This window comes from Falco naumanni, chromosome 10 (genome assembly GCF_017639655.2).
Source record: "Falco naumanni isolate bFalNau1 chromosome 10, bFalNau1.pat, whole genome shotgun sequence".
Classification (NCBI taxonomy): Eukaryota; Metazoa; Chordata; class Aves; order Falconiformes; family Falconidae; genus Falco; species Falco naumanni.
The window spans coordinates 18,022,727-18,047,479 of NC_054063.1; the positions used below are offsets into that span (position 1 = coordinate 18,022,727).

Sequence of the window (24,753 nt, forward strand, 5' to 3'; positions counted from 1 at the left end):
GCAGCTGCGGGCCGTGAGGCGGAGCCGCCGCGCCTTGGGGAGGCCGGGCCGCCGCTCTCCGGCCTCGGCTGCGGCACGGTGTGGGGCTGCCCCCAGCCCGGGGCCGGTGTCCCCAGCACCCCCAAGCACCCCGGGTGGCCGCTGGGCCCCGCGGTTTGCCAGCTGGCGGGAGCCCATCTTGTCCGTGTCTCAGGCAGCCGCGACTCAGCACCTGCCCACGAAGCCATCCTCTGCTTTTAACGAATATTAAGAGATCAAGCTTCTTAATTTGCTTTCCCAAAACAAAAATAATCCGTGTTCAGCTGGAGTACCTGGCCCACTGAGCCCTGCCGTGGGTACGGGCTGGTAGGATGCGACTGCGGACGTCCCTGGAAGATGCGGGTACCGACTGCTCCACCATCGGGCTGCTGGCAACTGCGTTGTGGTTTTCCGTTTGCCGAAGGGATAAGAATTAAGAATTAATGTTATAAGGGCACTGATGGGACAAACACCAACCTGCTCATACAGTCAGCCCCTACAGGCTGGTGCTAATGGGCGATGAGAATCCACGAGGGCTGAGATTAAAAAGGTAATGGTACACATAGATGGGGAAATAAACTTACTGAGATGAATAGCATCAAAACAGAAAAATGCGTCACATCTTCAGGGTATACATGCATGTACATACTTGTTCAAGTTTCCTTCACATTTTATTGGAAAGAAGTATGTTTTCAGAGAACACATATTTTTATTTCGTTATAATTCATTTCCAAACCCCACATTTTCCAGAAAACTATCCCTAGATCTGATTTCCTCTAAGACCTTCAGGGAGGATTCCAAGTCCTGGCTTTGCAACGGGAATCTGGAAATAGTTTAAAACCTGAGGTCTTGTGCTACCAAGCTCCCTGTGTGAAGAAGCCCAGTGTCTCAGACACGACTGCGTCACCAAATGTTGGCCCTGCTGCAATCTCTGGAACCCAAACCCATGGCCACGTCCTTTCCTGAGCACAGACCACAGCCCCACCAGCTTCCAGCCACAAAGTCTCGAGTTGAGTGAAAGTGTGTAAAGCCCGAGATTTTGCAGGTGAAACATTTCAAGCTCTACAAGCAAAATCTGTTTGCTTAGCAAAAGTAACCGTTAGATAATACGGCCACAGAAATAATTCATTTATGATGCTATAGTCCTATAAAACTGAGAATCCCAAAGCATTTTGCAAATGGTGAATTAAGCTCCAAAAGCATCCTCTGAGGCAGACAAACACTAAATAGATTACGTTTTATATGGAAAAAAATGGACAATATGTGACAGCTGCAGAAAAACACAGAATAGAAACTATTCTTTTTATGTCTCTCACTTTTAGTGAGTTAAACATTCTTATTTGAAAGAAGCAATTGTTTCTATTGCATGATTTTACACTAGTAATCCTTGCAGTGATCATCTTCCATTCAAAAACCAGGCAACTCATAACATCACCTTTCAGAAGTTCGTAATAGCTCTTTCATTTTTAACTATACCTGCACAAAAATAGCCAATGAACATAAATGCCTCCAAATCTGCACAGCACCAAGGAAATTAGGGGGTTAAAGAATGGGGGATCATCACAGACAGTATATGCTGCTACAGAGAAACAGCTGAATGATTTCAGAAGTGCATGGAAAGATGAGAAATTAGGAAAAGTACTTTGTCATGAGACTGCAGGCTTGGCAGATAATACTGGTGATAATAACTGGTGTGTGCGTATGTTTGAGGTGGGCACTTACTAGCAAGGAATGGAGTTAGTACTGTTTTGTAAACACTACTGGTTGTCTGAACGGCAGCAATTACATACTCATTCTTACCTTCTGCCCTTGCAAAGTGTTCTGGCTTGAGCAGTCTGGGAATTGGGTTTGCATTTAAATTTCCACCACCGCTAACACCGCGGAGAGTGGGTGAGGATAGCTCCACATCCACAGCTCTCAAGGTCTCTATATCTTTGTGTCTTTTCTGAGAGTTAGCGGGCAGCCTTGGCAGCAGCCAGAGGTGTGATTGCAGGGTGGGCAAATGTATCCAGGACCAGCGTTACTCAGAGGCTTAGGCAGCAGTGACGATGGAGGTGGAGTGGCCCGTAGTTCTGCAGGTGTTAGTCGTAAAAATTAATTAGCCCCACTGGTTAGGCTAGGAGCTCTTCAAGTGTGCATCGAAGAGCTGTCGGTTTACTTCTCTGATGAATATCCTAACCACTGCAAAGAAAACACGGTAAAAGAGACATATCTGTTCCTGAAGCTGAACAAAAAATTTGCAACAAACAAGCAAACAAAAGCCCCAAAACCAAAAGCAAACATAAAGCCACTTAAAATTGTAGCATTTAAATGTTTTAACCACAGCAGGCTTTGTGTTCTCCATCAAATAACTGACAGCGGCACAAACTGTGGATGCAAGTAAGTTATCGTGGCATTTTCCCAGCTCAGTCTAGACACAAAGGTTCTTTTCCACTTTAATAATGGAGCCTAGTTTTTCTTCCGTTATCACCAGTCATAGAGCCCAAATGGCTAAATATATCAGAGGTATTCCTCAGGCTGAAAATTTCTCAGACTGCTTTGTGCATTCCATGTTTCATCTTTGAAAGCAGATGAGGCTTTTAGCATCCTTCATTTATTTTTACTTATTGAAAATCTAATGAAATGACACGCTAGGGATCTTTACCACTGGGTGCTGAGCATCTCTTGAAATTCACTTAATGACCTAAGATCTTAGGGCAGGGGGTGGTCAATATTTCACAAGATCAGCTTCTTAGTGCTCTAAATGTACAGTAATAAATGGGCAAAACTGAGACTTTGAGGGGAGTAGACAGCTTGGGGAATTGATAATAAGAAAGATGCTGAGGTCCAGGAAATTTGTATTGTTATTATACTGTTACTATTGGGTTTGTTCTTTACCATAGTGAAGATACAATAAAGTCAGGGTTTCATCGGAACAACGAGGCAATGACCTTTGCTTGGAAATCTGATCATCTAAAATTAACCAGAACACAACGAGGGGCTGTAATAAAGAGCACAGAAGGAGTAAGGTAAGAAAATTTAAAATGGGAGTTGTATGATCACGCAGTGACTCCAATGAATCACATAAATGTAAAGATCGTTCAGCAGTCCTTTGGAAGGTGGGGGATTTACATATGAACCGGTAACCAAATCCTTTATATTCAAGCTTCACAGGAGTGAATCTCAGATGAAATTTGAAAGGTGACAGGGAGGCAGCTAAAGGGATCAGAGCCAGAGTTTCAGTGAAATATGTACGTGAATAAACTAAATATTACGTAGGAGCTTGTTGGATAGTTTAGTAACAAATGGGATATCTGTCAGAGTACAGCTTGAGGCTGCCTTCTGACAGAATGAAACAACAGTTTTTAAAAAAATCCCTTCCTCATTACTGCCATGTAGACCCAGCCAACAGCAATGCCCCTCTGGAATCTCTCTCATATGATGGCAAATTTGCCTTGACAGCTCCAAGGTCAAATGAAGTCAAAGGAATCACCAAGAATTCAACCAATGGACTTTATCCAGTGGTTACAGCGAAAGACTCAAAGCAACCATAGTGGGATTCTGCTCTCAGCTTTCATCCTTCTGGACTCTACAAGGAACACCACGTGCAGGGATCCAGGCAGGTCCCTTAGCACGGGAGGTTGCAAGCTGCGTTGGAGCCTCACACCCTCGTGCCTCTGACCACTGCGGATCCTGATGCAGGGATGAGCTAGGGAAGGAGCACTGTGGCAAGATAACTGTGGCCGGTCTATCTGGAATTGTCAGGTGGCCCTACATGGATGCTCTTGTCTACATCGGTCACGTAAATTTGTCCCAAAGCCACCTCTGGTCCTCCCCTGTCTTGCACAGCACAGCTCAAGGTGCTCTGTGACTTCAGGCTTGTCTTCTGTTATTAGTGAATCTTTTTGTCTCATATTCTTAGCTCCAAAATGGTCTAAAATATTTGTGTGTGTTTGCAGAGTTTGGGATGCCACTTACAGAGTAATTTTGATAGACTGGGATTTTTTCTTCAGATGAAAGATTCCCCGTTGACACAAACTGGCATACCCAAGTCGTATTCTTTCCCATGGCTGCTTAGCTCCGAGGTGGTTTTCCTTTCATATCATCCTCTTTCACATAAATCAAATATAAGATACTGCTACAAATGTAAACATTAACCTGTGAAAGTATAAAACCCGAAGTTTACTTATTTTACAGAGCGTGAATAGCATAGAAAGACATGATTGTTGCCTCCAAGAGCTAACACATGAAATTAAGCGGATAATGTAGAAGAGAAACTCAGTGCAGTGGATAATCAGGAGGTGCCTTCGTCAGCAATGCTAGTACCTGCTTTCAGGTTTTCATACACACTTCTGCATGCTGGATTAATACTGATAGAGAATAGCATGGACAAAGTTCACAGGAGACCAAGACGGCTAATTTCAAATTTAACATGGTGAAAAAAGGCAGTGATAAAGCCTCAGGAATATTTATAATTTCATGCACTTAGAGCGTTTTCACTGGCTGTGATTCATGATGCAATGACATGATTCACAGCCTAAGGGATGTGTGAAAGATCCCACTGAAAGCAAGGATCGGAGGAATATTGCATGATCTCGTGGAAAGCACCGGGACCCTCCTGTTTTGTGTGGGAGCTCAGAAGGTCTTTCTTTACCTGAGAAATGTGGAGAATAACCAGGCACCCCTAGAGAAAATTCTGCTGCTATTGAGTCTTTCCAGACCTAAAAAATCCATCTGCATGAACCAGATAGCAGCTCACTTTTCAGCTTCACAAGCTCTTTCCTTAGATTATTAACTGAGATTGCTAATGAGGCGGCCAGGCCAGTTAGCCACGGCCACAGTGGTGGGGTTTTTGGCTACAAACACCTGTGCAGCAGGAACAAGGCTGAACCCAGCACACATTCGTCAGATGATGGCAACAACAAATGACTGAAGTGTTGAGCTGGATTTGAAGAGGTAGCACAAAGATAAAAGACTCCAGAAGCCCTTTGCAATTCCCTTAGTCATCCATTCCCACCGAAGGCTTCTGTTTTGAAGTTTTCAGGAGGCCTGGTGCGACCTTTGGTTGTCCTTTTGGTCAGAGCTCTTATCTGTCTAGTGCAGACTTGGCCTCTTTTTGCTTGTACTACTCAAAAACAGTTATTACGGGATAAACAAACTGTATTTGCTGATGCACGTTCTCAGTTTCCTTATCAGCTGAACAACACGCTTCTCGTGCATGTTGGGTCAAACTCACTGCTGGTCCAGCTCCAAGAATTCCGGGGCGACTGCACCAGAGCTTATTCGGCGCTCGCTCACACCTACTGACTGCAAAAATAACCCCATAACCACACTGTGATGGAGCATTGCCTTACGAGCCAACTGAGCGTTTCCCAGTGTTTCAAAGCATCCTTAGGTTGATGATTACAGATCCTAGACCTTCTTAATGAGAGAGCAACATGATCTCTAAGCACTGTTTTGGGTAGCTGTCATGATGCTCTGGGATATTGTCAGATTGAAGCCTATGCATCTTATTAAAGCAGAATTTCAGTTTTACTGTGATTGCCTCTTTATAAATAAATATAACTAAATCACCTGTATCTCAAAACCAGTTCACAGTTGTTGCAAAATACATTGGTAAAGTCACCTGATATGAGGTGCAAAAGATATCTGAGGGGAGAAAACAAAACCCTTAATCCCAGCCCAAAATCAGGGTTCTAAAAAAGTCCAAAAGCTGGAGACTGAAGTCAAGGGCTCAGCTGTCACGCTTGAAAAGCTTCTCCCTGTACTAACAAGCATCCAACACCAGCAGGAGGGAACAAGTTGCTTCAAACAAGGTTCAACTTTCTGCCCGTTTAATCATCATCTCATTGACAGACTTCTGAATCTTAATTTAATCACAATTCTTTAAATGTTTTCTGATATTGTATCTCAATCTCTCTGTTCTACGCCTTTTTATGGCTTCTTTTTTGTCGTGGGACAGAGGACTAGATCATTTTTTTCCAGTGTCCATTAAAATTCCCTTTGCCTGCAGTGCAGCACGCTCTATAAAAGAGATGAACCTGCTGCAAGTGAAATAAGCTGATGCTGCACTGTCTTTTTAGAGCAACAAAAGTCTTTATAGATTATTTTTCCAAGTGTCATGAATCTCCTTCAAAGTCATAAGCCACTGTTATCAATTAATGTACTTAATAGTCTCATTTTCAATTCACGTTCAGGCCACACAGAGTGTATGCTTGCTCCAGCAGATGCTTGAAAGCTTTACCTTTCAGAGATAAAATGTTACCTTGTATGTGATAGGGGTGTTAAGGGGGGGTGATTCAGGAGCAGAAAGACATGTTAAAGTGCAGCACCTGAGGCCTTCTTGTTTTCTGAATTTACAGTCCCAGGCTGGCAGTCGTATAAATGAGTGATGCTCTCTGATGTTCTCTTCCAAGCAGGCTACGAAATTGGCAGGGAGTCTTCAGTTTTGTGCTGATGTGTCCAGAATTCAAATAATTTGATTCTTGGGTATAATGACAATTGGAGGCACAGTATTACCTTGAGAAAAGAGATGGGAGAGACAGCTTCTGTATCCTGTATTGAATTAACAACCGATTCCCATTTACTCTCTCCGCTGAAAACTCTATTATGCAGGGCTCTTATTGCCCTTATTCAAGGGCATGGAATTAAAAAAGTGATATCGATGGTAATGCTCTCATCTTCCTACCATGACATTGAATAATGGGGACAAAGAAGGGAAATCTTGAAGGATGATACGCCTTTTAAAATACTGCTGACATTGGAAACATATAAAGGACAATGCATTTGAATATCAGCTGATGAAGTCATATTCAGATTTTTTCTGCTCTTCGCTTATGACTTTAAATCATCTTTGCTTTTATTTTCACCAGTGGTTTTGGACCATTTTATTTTCTTGTTATTCCAGGAGACAGCCTTTACTGTAAGGAACATACTTGAGATAAGGACAGAGGTGAAGTGTTGGTTGCACTAATTGCAAGAGAAATCCATTCTCTCTCCTCCTGGATCTGGAGAGCAAGAGTGGGGAATCTGGTGGGGAAAAGTCCACAAGGCTGGTGCAATAATACAGGTGGAGTAATGCTGCTGCTCAAGTGGAGCCTCCTCTTCTGGCACAAGCTGTCATTTTCCAGCTCAGCTTAAGCCCTTTCTGAGGTTACATAGACTGGATAAAGCCAGTGCTCTTATAACAAAATAAGACTGATCGCTGTGGACCCTGCAGCATCCTTCTTTTACAAATACATTCATTCAGGTTTAAGAATGCATTTTCCTGTGTAAATGATGCCTTACACCAAATATGAGTGTATTTCCGTGTTAGGAAATTTCAAAAAATTTTCAGAATGTGATAATATCTCCATTTTACAGGCAGGTAACTAAGGAGCCGAATATTTAACTACATTGCCAAAAGTCACACAGGAAATACTTTCTGAGGTGAGAATGAAACACGGATCTTGCCCTCATTTGTGCAAAACCACAAAGCTTCCCTGAACTACCGACACTTTTACCTAATCTCAACCCAGATGTTAAAGAGTCCCCTTACACCAAATGTTCAGTCAAACCTCTCTGTGAGGTGGAGAAATCAGCTCTGCAGCATACCTGTTTATGTTTTATTAGGTTAAAAACCACACTGGAAAGGGTTTAGGAAACAAGTGTCAAAACTCTTACCTGTAATGATACTGATTCTGACCATATCAAGCTATCGTTATACTGGTGTAACTCTGTGACTGCAGTTATTTTAGAGTCAGTTATACCATCACGCTACAGGAGATCAGGATGTGGTTCAAAACCTCTTCACGGGAATACTGAAAAGTTAAAATCACGGCTTAATTTGTCAGAGGGAACCTAATTTTATCTCCCCCTGCCCCTCGCACAGTCAGGACAATCAGCAGATCATAGAAACACAGAATCACAGAATGGTTTGGGTTGGAAAGGCCATTAAAGATCATCTAGTTCCAGCCCCCCTGCCAGGGGCAGGGACACCTTCTACTAGACCAGGTGGCTCCAAGAGCTGTCCAAACTGGTTGTGAACGCTTCCAGGGACAGGGTAGATGGCTGCCTGTGATCTGAAACACATGGCCTTCGTTCAGAGACCCTTCAGCTGGCAGTGCTGCAGGATGGAGCTGAGTCCCAGTCTTCCAACCATATAACACTCCCTTTGGTACCTGTTCACCTGTATCACTAGCATGTGACTACAAAAAATCAGCTTTATAGCTGATTGCCATCATCTGCAAATATTTTTTTGTCATGGCCTAGAAGATGTTCACGAAGCTGTAAGCACTCATCTGCCCTGCTCATACAATAAGGCCATTGAGGTATATTTTCTCAGGGAAAGGAGATGGGGCGAAAGAAGAGGGGCTCTGACAGAGACATTGTGATGACATGGCAAGGTGTGATGACCTCGAAAGCTTTAAAGACACCTGTCACAAAGCTGTTGGTTCTGCCCTGTCTGGTGATGCAGCACTCACGTGTGTACGTGCTCCCACACGCCGACCTGAAGAATGCTGGTGCACCTCCACCCTGGGTTAGCACCCACCAAACTGCGTAAACTAACAGGGATAGTGAGATTTCGTTTCTAGATGGACTAAATATTTGCAAGGAGCCACTGAGGGCAGAGAGAGAGGATAGCTGTATCTTCCTTGGGTACCTAGCCTTTTTGCCTGTGCTGGCAGGGACACATTTCAGGTTAAGAATTCTAATTACAACCAGCTGCCCGTGGCCTCCAGAGGTCAGCAAATCACTGGAGAAGAGCTAAATCACAGCGCCCTCCAACTACACTTTTCAAGCGAGAACTCGTTATGTGTGGTTTCCAGTTTCACTGGTAATAAGATGTAAAGGTTTTGTCCCCAGCGCTAGCTGTGACAACAAAAGCAAGAAAAAGAAAAAAAAAAAAAAAAGACCTCTCAGAATATCCATTGTAAAATGCAAAATGTCATCACGGGTCAGTACTGCCACTTGGATAAGAGATCCCATAGGTGACTGACTAGTTTATTAAAAATAAGCAGACAAGAAGATGCCAACATGTTTAGGTGCTGTTCCTTAGGTGTTAGTACTGGTGGGGTGAATGGACATGCCAAACACCTTCTGAGTGGGCTGTCAGACTTGTTCAGCTGTGTCCTAAGCTTTATTTTTTTAGTACATTTGAACAAAACTTGCTGTTCTAGCGTTGCGCTCAAGAAGGGTGACATAGAACCAGAAAACATACAGAGATGAGAATCAGAGATTATCAGAGGCGTGAAACAGCTTTCATGCAAGAAGGAACTTAGACTATTCATCTCTAGAAAAAAACAAGTTGGAGGGAATATGATGTAGGTCTTTAAATTCAAGCATAGCACACAAAAAAAGGCGATAGGAAATTATCATTCATTATCTTTCACAATATGGTGATCAAGCAATGAGACAACAGGGTCTGAAATAAATACAGCATAGAATTAAACTGTGAAAACTGTTGCTTGGGGACTCGATGGAGGCTGAAGAGTCAAAAAATGGGAGTAGGCAAGCTCACAGAGAACGGGTCAGTGGGTCGGTGTTAAGCAGAGGAGTCTGAAGGCCAGCTCCCGCAAAGGTCATGGACCTTCTGGCAGGCTGGAAAGGCTCTTGCTCACCTCAACACCCACGCTTGCCCCTGTGGGAGTAAGGTACCGAAAGTCCAGTTGAGCCTGACGAGGCGTACTTCTCCTGTTCTTAGTATGACTACAGTGCTAAGAAACTTCCTTTTGCTTAAGAAGCAAGTGACAACAGTCTTTGCAGGAAAGACTCTGAACTTAATTCTTTCTAAATACTGGCAAGTATTGATTGGCTCTAGTGATATTATGCTGGATTCAATAATGCAGAGCAAAATCAGGACAAGCCACCTTTCTAGCAGACCCTAATCTTAAATGATCTCCTCTGAGATCAGATAGGGTCTGCCTTTCTTGCCAAGTAACACCCTTTTCTGTGGATGTGACACCCTTCTCTGCGTATTTTTTCTGTGGGCCACCAGCCTCAAAACATCCTCATGAACAGCAAAGAGCCTCAGTGTCACACAACACTAATTTCTCCTTAGCGTGAACTCTACAAGGCTTGCTGGGACCTCAGTGTTCTCACATTACTGCTTTGAAATGCAACCTTAAGTGGATCCAGCAGGCATCAGCCATAAAAAGTGTAGGAGCCCTGCTAAAAAAATAAATACATATATAAAATGAGCAAAACATCCAGCCCAACTCCAAAGAAAAAGAAATAACAACACTCAAATCTTCTGTTATTTTTATTAAAGCTGCAGAGTCTTACTACACACAACAAATATTTTATCGATATAATCTAAGTTAATAAAATAGTTGAACAACTCTTTAGATTTATATTTGTATAGAAATGATCTGTGGAACATCTCATCTTGAAACAGCAGTGCCTGAAAACAACTATTCAGCAGGATTTTTTTTAAAGAAGAGTTTGGGACTAGAGGATGCACTGTTCATTCTCAAAGAAAAAAATAAATCCATGCAAAAATAACCCCCACCCTCTTCCCACTTTCTCTCCTACCCAAAGCATAAGGCCATACAGAATGACCACATAAGTGATGGCCCTTTTCTTCCAGTATTCTGCCTCATGTCTACATTAGGAGCTGTCATCTAAACTCAGTAACTAAAACAAGACAAAAAGAAAATTCAATTGCACAATCCTAGTCTGCAGGTGACAAAGTCATAACATCTCTTTATAGAAGTCCCTACTCTTTTTTCTCTGGTTACGAGAATTCGTTATCACGTTGTGTTTGTCCCCCCGCCTCTCACCTACATGGCTGACGTCAGTTATTGCCCGTACGCCCTTGTTAACAGAAGTCAGTCTCTCTACTATTGCTTCGGTCTCCCTTCTTCACCTATATGTAGTTTAGATTCTACGTAGCACTGCCTGCAAAGGGCTGACTCCGTGGTATTTTCCCCCCATTTTAGACAAAGCCCATAGCTCAGGTGATGATCTCCTCACTGCAGCTATGCATCAGTGTTGCCCATGAGATGTCTTTTTTAGACTAGGAGGCGTGTCTTTGCTAGATCATTCCATTTATCTTAGTCCACTCGTAGATGTCCTGTTCACATACTATGTCCGAGTTGATGAGGAGGTATCTGTCCCCAACACAGAAATGTTTCTGGCAGGCAGCACATTTGAAGCATTCAAGGTGATATACTTTGTCCTTCACCCGCATGGTCATCTCGTAAGCCCGGATTCGCTTGTCACAGGAGGCGCAGAGGCCATCTTGGCCAAAGAGCCTAAAACAACAACAGCAGCAGAGAGGTAAGCATAGCTCCTTTGCTGGGGAGATTTAAAAAACAAATCAAGTCAAGAACGTGACATCAGTGCCTTGATCCACTAGTCATAGTATTGCCAAGTTAAGATAGAGGTCACGTGGAAAGCTGCCGAGCAGAACTCTAAATTTTGCCATACCAAAACTTGAAGTAGAAAGTCCAAGGTCCTCACCTATTTTCAGAATAATTGACTTCTCTGATCAATGACCTTATTCTGAATTGCTGATCAGCTTCAGGATGAGTAAAGGCTCTCCAGATCGTACCATAAAGTTGTGCCATGCTAATACTTGCACTTCTGTGACCAATAGAAATTGCCTTTCTGTTGATAAATTTTGCCTATCTTCAGCTGTTGCTATTGTGATTGAAGGAGTTGACGCAAGCCATGGTCTAAGACTCCCCTGCCTCTTCTCGTTGCCTCCACATTGGTGATCCTTTCAAACCCAGCCATTTCTATATCCATGAAGTCACTCCTGAGTTTCCGAAGGATACATGCTAAGACCTTCTAGGTACCTATGCCAGCTCAAACAGTTTTATGATGTGGACCACTCTTTAATCCACATGGAGAAACCCTGCTGAGCTCATGATGGTACTGCCTGTCAAAAGGAGCCTCTGATGAATGTCTGAGCTATGTGTGCAACTCACAGCATGTGCTGGAGCAGTGCGACGTACTCGGCTATGTGTGAATGCCAGTCTTTCACACGTTCTGCTGGCTACAGAGTTTGTAAGTCAAATCATTGATAAATAAGCACGAATATACAGGGTTTTTTCCTTTAAAAGGTGGGAGAAATGCTATGCATTACTTGCTCATATATGCACCTATTGAGTTTGACTTCTAAGTTTCCAAAATCGTGGAAAGAGTTTTCCCATCTCTACACTTCACTTACATGTGCTGTGCCTGCTTCGTGTCATCTTCTGAACAGGAAAAAGAATGCCCACTAAATTCAGAGAGATCTTTTAAGGGGAAAAGACATAATTTCTTTCATCTACCAGGAGATGTCAGTGTTTACTTCTGCCCAACGAAAGTAATACTAAGGTTACACAAAGGTTGCCATATTTTTCATTAATGAGGGTAGATATTATATGTTGCATTATGAAATAAATTAAAACGTTGAATTTCACAGCAAGAAAATCCATTAATTGCACTTTCATACTTTCTGTCGCTTCCATTCTAAGATGCATAGTATTTGGAAAGTGTCACTAGCACCAGATCACCCCTGGACTGTTGTGTACGCAGTGTTTACAAGTGGTCGCATTAGCAGAACTCAGTTTCTGCTTAGAAAAATTCCCATCAGTAAAGCTCATGGACACCACAATCAGGAATTTCGCTGAGATTTTGGTTTAGTTTTTATGGGCAGGTAGATTAGCCTTCAGTAATGTAGCTGAAAAAATACCAAATACCATTATTCTGTTGCACAGACCTCCTGACACATTAGAGATCCATTAGAAGAAATGGTACACAACCAGTGCAGCAAAGATCAATATGTTTTAATTGTAATCAAGAATGTAAAGATCCTTTGTTTCCAATTTTTGTGAACTATCTTAATCTCAATTTAATCCTTCTACTTACAAACCTTGGCAAAACAGATAGGCAGAGAGGTGTTAATGAAAATACCTGTAGCAAGTGTATTTGTAGGATCCGATTCAGCAAAATGTGCAAATTCTTGTCTGTTCAGGACCAGGCTTAAGCATGCTAAAAATCCACTGGATCCAAAGTAGTGTAATCAAACTTTCCTGTGCTGGCTGTAGCTTTGCCAAAAACATACAGCACAGTGCATCCTTCTGCTTGAGGTGTCCCAGATAACTTTACCAGTGACACAGAAAAAGAGGGGGATCAACAATGACTGCACCAAAGGCAGTGGCTTCAGACACCACACAGGTACAGCAGCCCTGCTGGCTAGTGGAATCTGGCATCTCTTACACAGCTGATATTACTGCATCAGGAAAATGAATTGGATTCAGTTACCTTGGATACCATGTTCATAAATGAGAGAACTAAATGATCTTTCATCATCTTACCTGGTTTTATACACCCTTCAGCTCCAAGGCAATGCTTGGAGAAGCACAGAACTTCTTAAAACAATGCGGGGGAACCACTTCATTGTCTGCTCAGGGGGAGCTTGCTGAAATTCATCACCTTTTCCCAATTTCTATGTGCCAGAAGCCCACACTGACACTGCACGGTTCGCCTGGAGCTTTTGCATTATGTCTGTGCAGATGGATGAATGCCAACAACCCCAAAGTCCAAGGAGTTCTTACTATATGCTTCACATTTTCAAATAGTTCTCTTTTGTCCACAACATGTAGTGATCCTTTCATTTTCATTAAAAAATGCTTCTTCTTTTTTTTTTTTTCCGAACAGGACTTTTAAGATTTAACCTTTTAACAACTGTTAAGTGACCTAATCAACAAAATAACCTCTGGATTTATCTATCACTTACTGAAGAACACCAGGAGTACCATAAAGCATCTGTGTGTGAACCCCGAAAATACATGAGCCCATATTGTAAACCTGAGCTTGCAGACAATGTTGTGTTACAACTGCGACTGCTGTTAGGCTTTATGTTTTAAAAGTAATTAAAAGTGAATTCATTCATTATGGATCTTTGTTATACTAATCACATGAATAAGCAAAGCTGAAAGGATAGAAAGGAGGGAGCGAGGGTAGAATGAGTGGGTTGTATACCTGAGATAGTCCCTTCTGCAGAGCTTTCTGCCCAGTTTGTAATACAGCCGTCTCCCCACTTCTCCAAGCCTACACCCGCACAGGTCGCAGCTGAGGCAGTCCTCGTGCCAGTACTGATCGATGGCTTTCAGGAAATAGCGGTCCCCGATGTTCTGCTGGCAACCGCCACATGTCAGCAGCGAAGGGGGAATTTGGAGGACTTCATCCACTGGCTCCCTGAGGGAATGAAAGAATCATTGGAGAAGGAGAATGCGCTCTGGAAGCAGCCACAGAAGAAGGCGGCGAAGGAAAAACAAAACACAAGGTTGGTCAGTTATAACAGGAGTTACAGTGGAGATAAATGATTTATACCCTTCTGACATGAGAGGGAATAGGACTTCAGTCTTCTTTTGCTTTAAAAAAACCAAAAAACCCAGCTTAATATGTAAGGAGTTAATAAGAGTATCCAAAAACTTGCTACCTTTTTTTTTTCTTCAAAGAATAATGCATTAACATGACAATCTCTGTATCACCCATGTGTATTCATTACTGTAAAGGTATCTACCACTTTACTGGGACGTTGGCGTCTGTGTAGATACATAATTTTTCTTCTACTGGACAGAACATGAACTGCTCGGTCATGTGTCTCAATCCATGCAGTTCTAATAAAAGAAATACCTTTCCTATAACATGATTCCCCCATAATTAAAGATCGCACTTTTTCAAAAGTGCGGTCAAAAAGCTGCCTGGATTCACCATTTCATTGAAAAGCCAGCTCTGTCTATGCAGACTGACAAATGCCAACAACCACTATAGTTCTTACTGTATTCTTCACATTTTCAGATAGTTCTGGTTTCTCTACAATGCGTGTCAATGATTTTGTTTCCATTAAAAAATGCTTCCCCCCCCGCCCAACAAGATTTTAAAGATTTATCTATAATCTGTCAAGTGACCTAATCAATACAGATAACCTCTGGGTTTACCTAGAACTTACCAAAGAACCCCAGCATGACCATAAACCACCTCTGCATAAGCCCAAAACAGATTCGCCTGTACTGTAAACCTGAGATTGCAAGCTCTGGCTGCGGCGCCGCTGGGAGCAAAGGGAATTTCTGTCTCACCAAGAGCTAAAGGACTAGAAAAGGCACCTGAGGGATTTTGCATGCAGTCAACTTTCCATTGGGAAAGGTAAATTTGAAGACCAAGTCTGAGGATGTCATTTCTCTGAACAGAGTGAAATGAATAAATACAACAGATGAGACTGTTACCCAGCTGGTTTAAGCTTTGCTGGTGTTTTTAGTAGAGCCAGGATTTTACCTCATGTTACTGCAGGACTTCTTTTTCTCTTCAGCTAAGGACATGTATCCCCTGGGAGGGGTCTATGCCAACACAGCTCAAACCATTTTTTTGGATTTACACATCCCTGCATGAAAAGAGGCACAAATCTCTACTGCAATATTAGCACTGACTATTCATGCACCATATGTTTTTTTCCCTTTTTAAACAGCTCTGAAATCTAGGGTAGTTCTGGTAATATCTGGGGATAAAGCAAGAATTTTCTTCAAAGCTACTTTATTAAGGAATTCTCTTCTTTGCCTGTTTGTGTAACTTCACAAGTTCTGCCAAAAAAAAAAAAAAAAAAGAAAAACAGCAAAAAATTAAGAGAGGCACCTGAGCTCAGTGCTGCAAGGTGTGCAGCAACCTGGTGCTGCCTCTGAGGGCCTTATCCAAACCCCAGGAAAGTTAATTAAAAAAACCCTATTGGATCAATCCTTTAAGCACTTGCTTAATTTTAAACCTGTGGCTAGCGGCAAGGAAGGCATATGTTAGCACATTTATGCTTTGCTGGATGATGAGTGATGTGCTCAATATCTGGTAGAGAGGAGCCCCACATTTTTTCATACATTATAGGGTTCTCACTCTAGCACAGAGCCCCTCAACACTTCTGTGGCTGGTCTGTCCTCCCTGAGGCTGGTGGGGGCAGAGGAGACTTGCGCTGATGCAGAAGGATCAGGCTGCTCCCACTTTCCAGCAGGCAACAGGAAAAAAATTATACTACTACTGCTTATTTACTGTGTCAGCAGTTTTCTGGGCAAAAATTACTTTCTTCAGCAGGGAGAAATGACTGCTGGTCAAGAACTTCTGTGCTGAGAAACTGATCCTGCAGTTTTTATTTAAGCAAGCTGAGCAGTAAGATATTATCTGATGATACTCTGTTCTGGTTTTCACTCTTCCAAGTTTAAACTGCTGTGCCCTGCAAGTTGTGCCATAGCACCCTTCCCCTGCCAGGTCTCCATCTGGCCAGTTGTTGTTAAAATCATGGGGAATGCCGCATGTGATTAGGCATTCCCTAATTAGTTTTTCCAACTTTATTCTTTTGGGCCCCATACTCCCTTTCCTAACATGTGAGCTCCACTCTGACAAGTTCTGAGAGCCTGCCAATAGAAGGAAACGCACATTATTATCCTTTATCATCCATTATTCAAAACTTCAGATGTACCCCAAAATATTTCACTGTACGGGTGCTCAGGAATCACAAACCAGGTTTCTCTGAAAGCCTTGAACTCCGGAACAGCCTGGCGGATGTTTACACAGAACAGAATTGCTGCTTTATGCATTAGCTTTTTGATGTCCATAGATTTCTAAGCCAGCACTTAAAGTCACTGGAACACAAGGTGGTGGGTAAATAAAGATTACTAAAACTTTGCAGTTGAAACCTGTCCATCCTATACTTGGGGGCTTGGATTATTGTTTCTTAGAAAACAGTATAAAATGAAGATAAAAGATACTATACAGCACATCAGATGTGACATGGAATGAATTGATTTGATCCTGAAAAGGAACGGTTCCTGTGTGTTCACTCTGGGCTTCAAGCAATGGCATTTTTAGTATCTCACAGGAAACAAACCACGAATGACTCAAGTTTACTAAAGGGAGATGTTTAAGCCTTATCTGAAAATGGAGATTTTATAATATTTTTTTCTTTCTTCTCTCTTATCGTGATTCCAGACAAGCATAACTGCAGTTCTTAGTGTGTACAGGGCTGCAACGACTCTGTTTTTTGGCCGAGTGACCGTGGCCCTGGGCGGTGGGATGCCGTGGGTGCAGGGGGGCCAGGGGCTGCGCAGCACAGCCTGCAGAGGGGCACGGTACCTGGCCCCTACCCGAGTGGGAAACCCAGGGAGGGAAATTCTCATCTTCTCCATCCCGTCCATCAATCGAACCTTTCTCCATGCCCTCTGCAGAACACCCAGCCCCCACCGAAGCAGTTTATAGAAGCTCTTGAAAGTTGCATTATGAAAATGTGGAAGTTGGGCACCCACAGATAAGAGCTCTGACCTTCCCCTGCGATCGGCTACAGCCGGCCGGGCAGCTCCGAGGTGGGGCAGGGGGGGTCCCTCCGGGTGCCAGCCACCGTCCCGCATGCCAAGCGGGATGGGATGCTCCCCCGCGCCCCCGCCCTGCCCGCACCCCGGGCTCGCACGACCGGCTGGAAAATGCCCAGCCCGGGCTGGGGGGGGGCTCCGCCGCGCTGCTCCCGGCTGCGCTCTCCCACAACTCGGGGACCTCTCATCACCCCCCCATCAGCTCCCCACCCCCGTGCAGCCCGCCCGGGGCCCGCGCCGGGGAATCGCGGGGGCTGGGGCAGCCCGGCCGCCGGTGCCCGCTGCCGGGCGCGGGGGGGTCGAGGCGGCGGGGCCGGGGAACGACGGGGCCGGGGAGCGGCGGGGCCGGGGGGCGGCGGGGGCCGGGGGGCGGCGGGCGCAGGTGCCGAGCCCCCGCTCCCCGCCGCCGGGAAGGGGCTGCCGGGCACACAATGCCGGTGGCCGGCGGAGCCGGGCAAGTGGCTCCGGTCTGGGGAGGACGAGTGGCCGCGGGAAGGCTCGGCGGGGAGGGAGGTAAGGAAAAAGAGGCCACTTACTCGGAAGGATCGAGGCTTTTCCTCTCGATGGCCGATGACATTGGCAGGGATTGTTCCTTTGTAGCGTGCCTGTGGTGGGATCTGCCCCCGCAAAGGCTGTCTGCTCTCGATGCCTTCTCACCAGCTGAGTTCCCCCTCCGCCCCCCAATGACATTCACAGGATTTCCTCCTGCAACACCAGAAAGAGAGAGAGAGAGAGAGAGAAATGTGGGCTGGGGCCGCTGCCGCTCCCCACCGGGCTCCGGCGCGGCTGGGCTCCCGCGGGCTCTGACCTCCCATCCCCGCAGCGCTCCTCCTGCGCGCCGGCCGGCGGGGCAGCTCCCGGGGGGGCTCCCGCGGGGGCAGCTCCCGGGGGGGCAGCTCCCCGGGGGGCAGCTCCCGCGGCCGCAGAGCCTGCGAAGCGGCTGCTTCGGCTGCCACCGCTGCCTCAGCCCGGAGCCCGCCGGGCTGCGCTCAGGCTTTCAGCCCGGGCAGCTGGGAACATGCTCCGGAGCCGGCTGGATGTGCTGCGAACAGGGAGCTCAGCATCACTATTATTATTATTACTCCGTGGCTCAGCCCCGGGTCTCTGGTTTCATTTCCTTTTTCCTGATCACGATTCAAATACAATAGAAGGAAATCACACTTAAAGAGACAGCTGCCCATTTCTTAACTGGACTCCTGGGGATTTAGCAATACAAACAGCAGCATCACGACTCGCTGGGTTCCTTAAAGAGACAGAGCTGAGGCTCCCCGGGGCCAGGGCTGGCAGCTGACGTTGCCTTTTCGCTTTACAAGGGCGTTGAATAGCGCTCTCCCGGTGGCCACGGGGTGCTCAGGTAGGTAAGCGACCTGAAAACGATCCCAAGGGCTGAAAAAAGATCAGTGGCCGGTTCCGTCTTACCGGCTTCTTCTCAGCCCCACGCAGGACCAAGCGACAGTCACCGTCTCCTGTCCCTCTCCTTCTCCTACATCTATGTGCATGCCCATGCGCACACATATTTTTGTACTTTGAGATCCACAGGTAAAGAACCTAACTAATATTTTTTTTTTCTACCAAGGATTCAAATTGGTCAGCTAAATCGTGTCTCATTTATATCCCCTAGTGAACATTTATAGGTGTCTGCTCCTAGACATCCCCTAGTTCTTGGCAAGCGATAAAACAAATTTATATCTTGAGACCGTTTGATGTTAATGAGCTATAAAAGCCAGAGAGTATGAAGTATCTATCTGTAATTAATCACAAAGAAGCTAAAGATGGGAAAGTCTTGCCTGAATATCTCTATTTCCCCTCCCACCCTTCCTCCTCTCCATCAGCACAGCACATCCCGGAAAGGACTGATTTACAGGGCCAGAGTGAAAACTGTCACGGCAATTCCAGCGTTTCCCAGTCTCTGTGGCATGAGATACTGGCCGTTGCTGGAGGCAGAGTTCTGGATGAGATGGACTGCTTGCCTGGTTAATTCCTTTAAAAACACTAAGAAAATATCTGGAATAAAGCACTGGAGAATTGTAGTAGACATATTTCATTCCTACATTAATTCTCAGAAGAGGAATGTATTTGATGTCTATTTTTATAACTACTTCCTAATTTTTTCAGCTTTTTGGCAGCTAGGGATATAATATCTGCAATACATTAATGAGCCCGATTCAAAGATTAGTAATGTCAGCAGAAGGACTGTTATTCATTCCAAGGGGCTTTGAACCAAGCTCTCGCAATACTTTAGAGCCATCACTGGTCATTAGAACACATCTTTCTTATTCTTTATAAATATTATCTCCGATGTATTTTAAGCTGGTATGATGCCACAACCACTCTTACTTCTGTTAAAAGAAAAGGCTCTTTTGTTAGGTTTTTGCAGATGGAACTGAATTACATGATGACTATTTAATTTCTGATGTATTTACACTGTGATCAGAAAAGAAAATGTAAACCTTTCCAGACAACTGGATAATTAAACTATTGCAAGACACCCCACCCCCAAAAAATATCTGCTAGGAACTTTATCATGTTGATTTAAAAAAAAAATCAGAAATTGAATTTAAAGGTGGATCAAAACCATACATAAGGACTTTAAAATGCTGAAAAAGAATAAAAGACATGTCTGTGAGCTTGGTTTCTGCTGGCTTTGTGTCTCAGGGTTTAATAAATTATGAGTCAAATTTTCCATGATGATTGGGATATTCATATTCTAAGTAGCTCCTGATGGAATAACGTGAAAAATTCCATAAAGCCAGGTAAATTTTCTGGTTTCAGATGACACAGTTGTGCATACATTACAGACATACTGGCATGCTGCCTCCCTTCTATTTATTTTTCAAAAATTCACAGGAAATTAATATCTTTAAGGCCTCTGTCCCTTTGTCTATCTAAAAGACATCAGCTGGTTCAAAAGTTTTGGTGACGGACAAAAATGCCAACATTGGCACATAAGAAATTACTCAATTCCTTAGAAAAACAACATAAAAATAAGGACTTATTTTATTACTGGAAAAGAGAATTATTAAGCTTTTGTAATGCCTGTGTTCCTTGCTTTGCTCAGACTACCTCTGGTCTAGCAGATAACCTCTCTGAAGCTAATGAGATAGTTCTCATATTCATAGTTGAATACATGTGTTGCTGGACTGGCCAAGTATGCTCTCCGCTTTGCAAGATCAAACCCTTAACCTGCAGAAAGCTTTTCTGTATTAAAAACAGTGAAGAGTGTGCAATAAAGAAGCTGAAGAGGACAATTTGTATGTGTTTTACTGTTGTCCTTTTCAGTCAGAACCAGAGCAGGCATTCCTAGAAAAAGTCAGATCTTTAAGCACGGTACTTGTGGTAGTGCTGGGTCACTCTATGGTGCCACCTGTCTCCTCGTCTAAAATAATTGTAATTATAAACTGCAAGATTATTTCTTGTTTTTATAGAATCATAGAACGGTTTGGGTTGGAAGGGACCTTAAAGATCAGCACGTTCCACTGCCCTGCCAGGGGCAGGGACACCCCCCACCAGCCCAGGCTGCTCCCAGCCCCGTCCAGCCTGGCCCTGAGCACTGCCAGGGATGGGGCACCCACAGCTGCTCTGGGCCAGGCTGGGCCAGCGCCTCGCCACCCTCACAGGGAAGAATTTCTTCCTAATATCTAATCTAAATCCACCCTCTTTCAATTGAAAGCCATTACCCCTTATCCTATTGCTACATCTCTCTTTCCTCTGGAGAGATGCTAGGCAAAGTCATGAGCTAAGAAAAGTGAAAAAAAGCAGTCCATTTGCTGGTACATCACGTAAAAAACCTGTTGCTCCACCATGCTTAATGGGACAGCGCTCAAACTCGATCTGCTTAGACAGAGTAATCAGAAAATGCGGCATGAGGGTTACAGTTGTCAGGGTATCTTGAACAAACCACACAGCAAAGACGCCAGGCAACATCATGGGTGGGGCTGGTTTTCAAACTAAACCAAAACACAGCTTTGCAGGAGCTAGTGTGGCAGGTGGTGAACAGAAGCTGCCAAGAAGCAGTGTCCTGGGCTGATGGGTGTCCACTGAACTGCTGGGGGGTGTTTTGCCCCAATGGCATTTCTGGAAGCACCTTTTTTCCCATTTCTTTGCTGGCATTTAGTGCCAGTCCCCACTGGGTTTGCAGTGAAAAGCCCAGCAAGAAGATCCTCAGCATGCTAACTAAGACTTACATCTTCTGATACCTTTGAGGAACAAAGACATTCAGTTTTTTGGGACAATTCCATTTTCAGTTATTCGGTTTACATATAAAAGCTCTTGCTCTGGACAATGAAATTTGGCATTTCCAGCTGAGGGCTCTTCTGTCCCATCAGAACAGATGACCAGTAACCAAAAGCGAATTCATTTTTTCATCTTTAGCGAGTCCCTTAATAGCTCTTCACCTCAATTTTCCCATCTGCAAATGTTTACTTCCCTCAGCAGAATCGGCTGTTGATTTACTTTTGCCTCCCGCTGAATAACGTTCCCAAAGACAAAGCGTTATTCAGTGCTAGAATTGGTGGTGCCGACATTTCCTGCACAGGGACAAAAAGACTAGCACTATTTTTAGTGAGAGCTTTTCTTTCCATTGTCCCTTTCTCTGTGAAGCTGTATTTTCCAGTGCTTTTTAGTGCAGCTTTTTTTTGTGTTCATTGATTGAAAGTCCTGAGGGATGAGTTTTGGTTTCAATTAACTTTTATTAATAATGATCATGCTATAGACTGATTCTTGGAGCATGGCTGAGATCACATCTGCTGTTAGCAACTGCATTTAGCATTCAGTGCTTGGAATAACACGCCATGAATAAGTCAGCTGGACTTTTCTAGATATTTCTCAGTAAGAACATTTGATGTATAACTGCATCACTTCTGTGAGTGGTGGAATCTAAAGAAATAGTTCAACGTGCCTGTTTCCAAAGAAACTTCCTCTCTTGGACTCCGCAAGTATTTTCATCTTGGTTTTGGAAGGCCACAGTATCATCATCATCTTCACCACGCAGTCTCTGTTTGCTCCTACCTTTATTCGTTTAGTACATCCTCGCTTTATTCCCCCTAGAGCTTATGGATACTACTGAACTATTTCAGGTCACCCTCATTTAGAAAAGTCTGTGTTCAGTAAGATTAACTTTGCTGCCCATTAACAGCCAGTAATTCCAGTTGCCTAAAATGCAGTTTATGAAGACTGAACTCTCTGCATAGATAGAAGAATTAAATCTCAGTGATGGTGGCCTAGATTTTCTGTTAATGCTTTCTGTGGAACAGAAAAGTCAAGACCGTGACTAAAGGTGAACGATTAAAATGGAAGGTGGCAAAAAGGAATAAGGATTTCTGTAATTTGGGCTATGTTCTGCCACTGACCCACCGTTCGGTGTTAATCACTGCTCCTCTCCATACCTCAATTTATCTATTTGCAAAGTGGAAGAATCCTCCTCCTTCCCACCGCATGCTGGACTGCAGCTTTGACATGCCAGCCCTTTGGGTGATGCTCTAAAGAAGTGGAAAGTTTGGGTTGGTTTGGGTTTTTTGAACACAGTTTTGACACTGAAGAACAAATTGGGACCTTGGTCTCTGCTAAAGAACACAGAATACTTGAAGAGGGATATAAACAGGCTGCTGCTGAGGACGTTTGACTATGCCACCAGAGAATCAGTGCCGTATCAATAGTTACTCATATCACCACTATGTAATAATGTTAATGGCATGAAAGGCACCACATAATTTAAAGGAGAAAAAAAAGTATTTATTGCCTTTTCATGGATCTGGAAATTTCTTTTTTAGTCCGTAATTTCTGTCCTGGTCTGTGCAGCCTCCACAAGTGCTGTTTTGGTTTTTTTCATATTGAAACCTCTGCATCATTCTCGTAGCTAGCATGTTTTCTAACCTCCCGGAGGACAGAAGTGGTGATAGCAAGGATAAGGAGTTTTCCTTGAGTGATGACCACATGCACTAACTTGAATGTACTTTGCAGGCTGTTGGTAAAGTGTGATTCAGAGGACTTAAAGGCTCCTGACCAAGGACACACTTCTCTTTTTGGGGGTTAACCTTTCCTTTGAACTGGAAGAAAACAAACCAGAACAATAAAAACCACACTCAGGGTGAGGTTTGCTCTTGGATTGTGAGGTCCAGACATGAGATAAGAAGTCTGCTGCATAAAGAAGTTTGAGCAGTTGGAAAGTTTTGGTTTGTTTTGCCTTATTTTCTTCAACAAGCAACAAAGATGAAAAAAAAAAAAAACAACCAATCCAACTCTGTTTATAGCTGGGAGAAGTCTTCAGCTGCAGGTCACACCACAGATGATGAAAAGTAAGTTACAGGCAGTCAGATGAAGGGATATTTCACTGCAAAAATGTGAAAGATTCCCCCTCCCTATTTCTTCTTGTTTTATTGATTTCCCTTGCTCCCATTGAGCCCTTGCTGCCTTGCACACAAGCCAGATCCAATTACCCTGTCATGGTTTTCATAAGGCTACTGCTCTACAGTATAGTCCTTTCAAGTATTTTTTCTTTTATTTCATGGCAGGTTCTCTCTCCTATGCTTATGCATGGGAATCACCCCCACTGGTACTGGGGACAGTTTTTATTTTGGTATTAAATATCTCATTGCGACCGGTACACATCAGAGGAGAGACATATCTGAACCAAAATGGGCTTTGAGTTAGACCCGCAAATACTTTTAGTTTAGAAAATAACTGGTGACTGGGAAAGCAATTCCCGCAGGGAAAATTTCAGAGGGAGTCATAGACCAACCAGGAACTGTAGCTCAGGCTCCCCTGTTTATATATACATACACACATATGTATACATATATATATTTATATGTTTATGTATTTAGATATACACACACATTTGTATGTGTGTGTCTATGGAATGTGTATATAATTATACATTTATCTGTGTGTGCGTGCAGATTTGTAAACACACAGAGACACATAACAGACTTGCACGTCATACAGTTTCATCTTTTGCTGCTTTCCAAGCGGTTTCCCAAACATAAGTAGCTTTTCAAGGTTACCACTGGCTCTAGCTGACACACTATTTCATGTTACCACCTGAGAGAGTCACCAGGTAGATGTCACCTTGGCATTAGCTGGTAACACTACCAAAAAGTCTAACATCATTCCAGGAATACATCAGTCCTCTCGTTTCCCTATGTAATGTTAAATGTTGTTATTTCTGCTTTTAATTCCTTCTGGGACTTTAAAATGCAATAAAGCAAATTAAATGTAATAGGAGGTAGTTGGAAGTCTGGTGTCACCTGGCTGACCATCCTGGTGCCACCAAGGAGGCAGAGTGGTCTAACGGGCAGCAGATGGATGAGTTTTGCTTCCCGCTCTGCCACCGCGTAAAGAACTCACTTGGGCAAAACTTTGTGCCTCAGTTTCTCTTTTCCTGGCTGTGTCCTTCTTTTCCAGCTGCTGAACTTCAACCAGGCAAGTCACCGCATTTGTC

At 43.8% G+C, this 24,753-nt stretch overlaps 1 protein-coding gene and 2 long non-coding RNA genes across 4 annotated transcripts; 2 read left to right on the forward strand and 1 right to left on the reverse strand.

Moving 5' to 3' along the window:
• The first annotated feature begins 55 nt into the window (after positions 1-55).
• On the forward strand, positions 56-9,324 carry LOC121094555. The gene is made up of 2 exons (XR_005829883.1): positions 56-568; positions 769-9,324. It is a non-coding gene; the product is annotated as an uncharacterized LOC121094555 (long non-coding RNA).
• Positions 9,325-10,224: 900 nt separating this feature from the next.
• LMO2 (LIM domain only 2) lies at positions 10,225-18,631 on the reverse strand. 2 transcript variants are annotated; one of them, XM_040608302.1, is made up of 4 exons: positions 18,505-18,631; positions 17,852-18,020; positions 13,951-14,166; positions 10,225-11,231 (listed from the first exon to the last, which is right to left on the reverse strand). In XM_040608302.1, exons 1-4 carry the CDS (start codon positions 18,539-18,541, stop codon positions 11,012-11,014), a joined length of 642 nt encoding a protein of 213 aa, XP_040464236.1. In that variant the 5' UTR covers positions 18,542-18,631; the 3' UTR covers positions 10,225-11,011. The 2 variants fall into 2 exon arrangements, with proteins under 2 accessions (XP_040464236.1, XP_040464237.1); XM_040608303.1 differs by lacking the exon at positions 18,505-18,631 and adding an exon at positions 18,124-18,369.
• Positions 11,163-13,780, forward strand: LOC121094553. The gene is made up of 2 exons (XR_005829881.1): positions 11,163-11,256; positions 11,614-13,780. It is a non-coding gene; the product is annotated as an uncharacterized LOC121094553 (long non-coding RNA).
• Positions 18,632-24,753: the final 6,122 nt, after the last annotated feature.

Bases quoted from the DNA above. Each gene is read 5' to 3' on its own strand.
- LMO2 (XM_040608302.1), bottom strand. From the start codon at position 18,541: ATGCTGCTGTTTGTATTGCTAAATCCCCAGGAGTCCA. The intron at 18,021-18,504 runs GTTAAGAAATGG...CTGGTGTTGCAG, and splicing joins GCTAAATCCCCAGGAGTCCA to GAGGAAATCCTGTGAATGTC. The intron at 11,232-13,950 runs GTATACAACCCA...TTGTTGTTTTAG, and splicing joins TGCAGAAGGGACTATCTCAG to GCTCTTTGGCCAAGATGGCC.